The sequence below is a fragment of the Hippocampus comes genome, unplaced genomic scaffold (genome assembly GCF_001891065.2).
Source record: "Hippocampus comes isolate QL1 unplaced genomic scaffold, H_comes_QL1_v1.1 scaffold136, whole genome shotgun sequence".
NCBI lineage: Eukaryota > Metazoa > Chordata > Actinopteri > Syngnathiformes > Syngnathidae > Hippocampus > Hippocampus comes.
In genome coordinates this window covers 4226-7151 of record NW_017805840.1, presented here as the reverse complement: position 1 = coordinate 7151, position 2926 = coordinate 4226, and the positions used below count along the sequence as shown (strand labels likewise).

The following is a 2926-nucleotide window of genomic DNA, read 5'->3' as shown; positions in this document are numbered from 1 at the left end:
CCGAGACGCTGAACGGGGCGGTTCGGCGGGAGGACCTCGCGAGGAGGTCCGGCTCACGTGCACACAGTTTGTGCGCTACCACAAAGAGCACTGCGTGCAAGGGCTGCTACACGTGCGCAGGTATGGACCTGTCTGTGGGCATGCAGGTGCGTGCACGGGTTCCAGAATGACCTTATACAGTGCTGTGAAAGAGTATTCGCCCCCTTCCTGATTTGTAGTCTTTACATATTTATCACATCCAAAGGTTTCAGTTCATCAAACCAATGTTAATATCACACAGAGACTATACAAGGAAATGCAAAATGCCGTTTCTAAATGCCAATTTAATTTATTTCGGCACAAAATAAAAAAATTATCCTCAAACCCTGCTGTCGGGCTACATGCCTTCCTGGTTCCCGCCCTGCTTTTCCCGCCGTCTCCCGATCTGTTCGGGTCATTTCGGGCCAATTTGACATCCAGTATGTCAAATAAAGGGTTAGCTGACTGCCCCTAAGAATAAAAATGTGCCCTTCCTTTGGCACCAATGATTTGAACACCAGCTCAGTGATATGTGGCTTTCTGTTCATTAAATCCACTGTGAATCCCCTGCCGAATGGAGAAAAAGTCCTTAAAATTTGCCAAATTGGCCCTCAAAAGTCCTTAAAAGGTCCATAAAGAAAAAGCAAGTGGAAGAGTGGGAACCCTGCTGCGTGACGTTAATCTCCGATGTTGGGACACTCACAAATCTTCAGTAGTATCCAGCGTTGCAGGTTCAACTTCATCCAAAGTGTTAGGGTCACACTGAAAACAGAGTATTTTACAGAAGAATATTACAAAAGGAAACTTAGGTGGAAAAAGATTTACCATTTGTAAAGAGATGCCCCCCCCCAAAAAAAAAACCTGGGAATAAAACCACAAGATTTCAAATATAAAACTTGGATTATAAGAATTATTGGTGAGAAGCTGACAATTTTAAAAGTTGACTTTATTCTTAAAATTTAAGGTACGTAATACTACGTTAATACTGCATTTTTTTGTGCTAATACTGTCGCCATTCTCTTTGATCTTCCAATTTTTTATTTGACTTATGACTATTGTTGCAACAATATAATTGCCGTAACATGACTGTTCTTGTAACTTAACATTCTTTTTTCATCATGCGTCAATTTTCTAATTATATCACAATTAGTTTGTCATGTAATAGATATTCATTTAATTTTTCTCGTAATATTATGGCATTTATCATGACTTTATTGTTGCAGCAATATGAGTTTTGTTGTAATATGACTGTTCTGGTAATATGATATCATGATTTTTTTTGTCCCCATTTTTCTCATGACATTCTTGTAACATTACATTTTAATGTATAGCTATGTAAATGTATTCATAATGTTACGTTTGACTCATTCATTCGTGTGCAAAACATTTGGCATTTTGTCACTATTCTCATTAAAGTACATTGGGGGGACTTTCGATTTAAAAGATCTGAGCGAATCGAACCGAACCGTATCCAATTGTTCCACTAAAATATATTGAGATGCAAATGGAATAGTCTATTATTGGAGAGATGCACACCTCCTATATACGTGTGTGTGTGTGTGTGTGTGTGTGTGTGTGTGTGTGTGTGTGTTATATATATATATATATATATATAATATTTTTTAAGTCATATGATTCTTTTTAACATTTTTTTTGCAATAGTAATTTTCTGAATGATTTGAGGGAAGGTGGATTTCAAAGAATATGTGTGACAAAAAGTCTGGTCTCCACAAAGTTACCAAAAGTACCTTAAATTCATGTGTGACACCAAGAAAAATGCAGATTACTGTGATGACCCTCAATATGTTTTTTTGTTTTCCACATGTATTCGCAGGTTTGGACCATAGCTGTGATGCTGCTCAGTGGGAAATTCAAGCGTCTTCCTCACCTCTTCGCCTTAAATCTCTTCTTGGCTCAGGTCAGTCTCAAACATAAATTGGTCAAATCTCACTTTTTTGAGTTTGGTTTTGTAACCTGATCACGCCTGTCCTCGTTCCAGTTCCTGGTGTGTGTGAGCATGATCCTGTGGAACTTCCTTGCCAAGCAACAGGATAATCTGGCGGGCAAAATGCTGGCCTTTGCGCTGCTCTACGGCTCTCTGTACAGCACGTACATTTGGACGGGCGAGTGTGCACATCTGCACTTTGATGCGCTGTGTCCTAATCTGCATACTAACCGCGAAGCACGTCTCTCCTCTACTCGACTTTTAGGTTTAATCCCTCTGTGCTTGGCTCTGACCAGCAGAGATGATCTGCTCAGACTCCGGCCAGCTATTTTCATGATTCTGGGTTGGGGGTAAGTTCCACAATAAAACTGCACAAGATAAGGGTTATATTGATTTAAGAGCGTGCGTATAGATCGGATCTCAAATTATTCTGTCCTTATTTGACAAAGCATTTATATAAGCCTCTCTGATCACGTCTTTCTCATCATTCTTTTCATTTATGTTGTGTACATTTGCGGATGTACTGAATTCCTGGTGACACATACATTTAGACACAAGTGGACACTTTGACCACTATGATTGTGTCAGTGTACGTGACAGATTATCACGATAGTTTTTTTTTGTTGTTTTTTCAGGGTTCCTTTCTTCATGGTGGGAGGTCTTTTGATAGTGGGCCAAAGGACCGACTCCATCGATTCTGCCTTCTTCTATGGAAAGGCTCAGGTTAGACAAACACCTTTTGTCACTTTCACACTCATGCTTTTAGTGGCTGGATGAAAATATAAAATAAAATAGTAATTATGTAAATGCAATAAAATGCATTTCCATTTTAATCTCTTACGACTGCTTGTTGTCAAACATTTATTTACCGGTAGCCGCGATTTTTATTGGACTTATGCACAACATGGGAAAAAAACTCCTAACAGTCACTGTCAATCTTTACCTGCAGATTTTCAGCACAGC

At 39.3% G+C, this 2926-nt stretch overlaps 1 protein-coding gene across 4 annotated transcripts in view; it reads left to right on the top strand.

The window, feature by feature from the left end:
* Positions 1-2926, top strand: part of LOC109526694 (integral membrane protein GPR155-like) — a 20829-nt gene that overhangs the window by 13700 nt on the left and 4203 nt on the right. For all 4 annotated transcript variants that reach the window (XM_019888142.1, XM_019888141.1, XM_019888139.1 and 1 more), the window contains 4 exons: positions 1853-1936; positions 2018-2141; positions 2229-2313; positions 2599-2686. In XM_019888142.1, coding sequence (XP_019743701.1) covers positions 1853-1936; positions 2018-2141; positions 2229-2313; positions 2599-2686 — 381 coding nt within the window. The remainder of the gene's footprint in view (positions 1-1852; positions 1937-2017; positions 2142-2228; positions 2314-2598; positions 2687-2926) is intronic.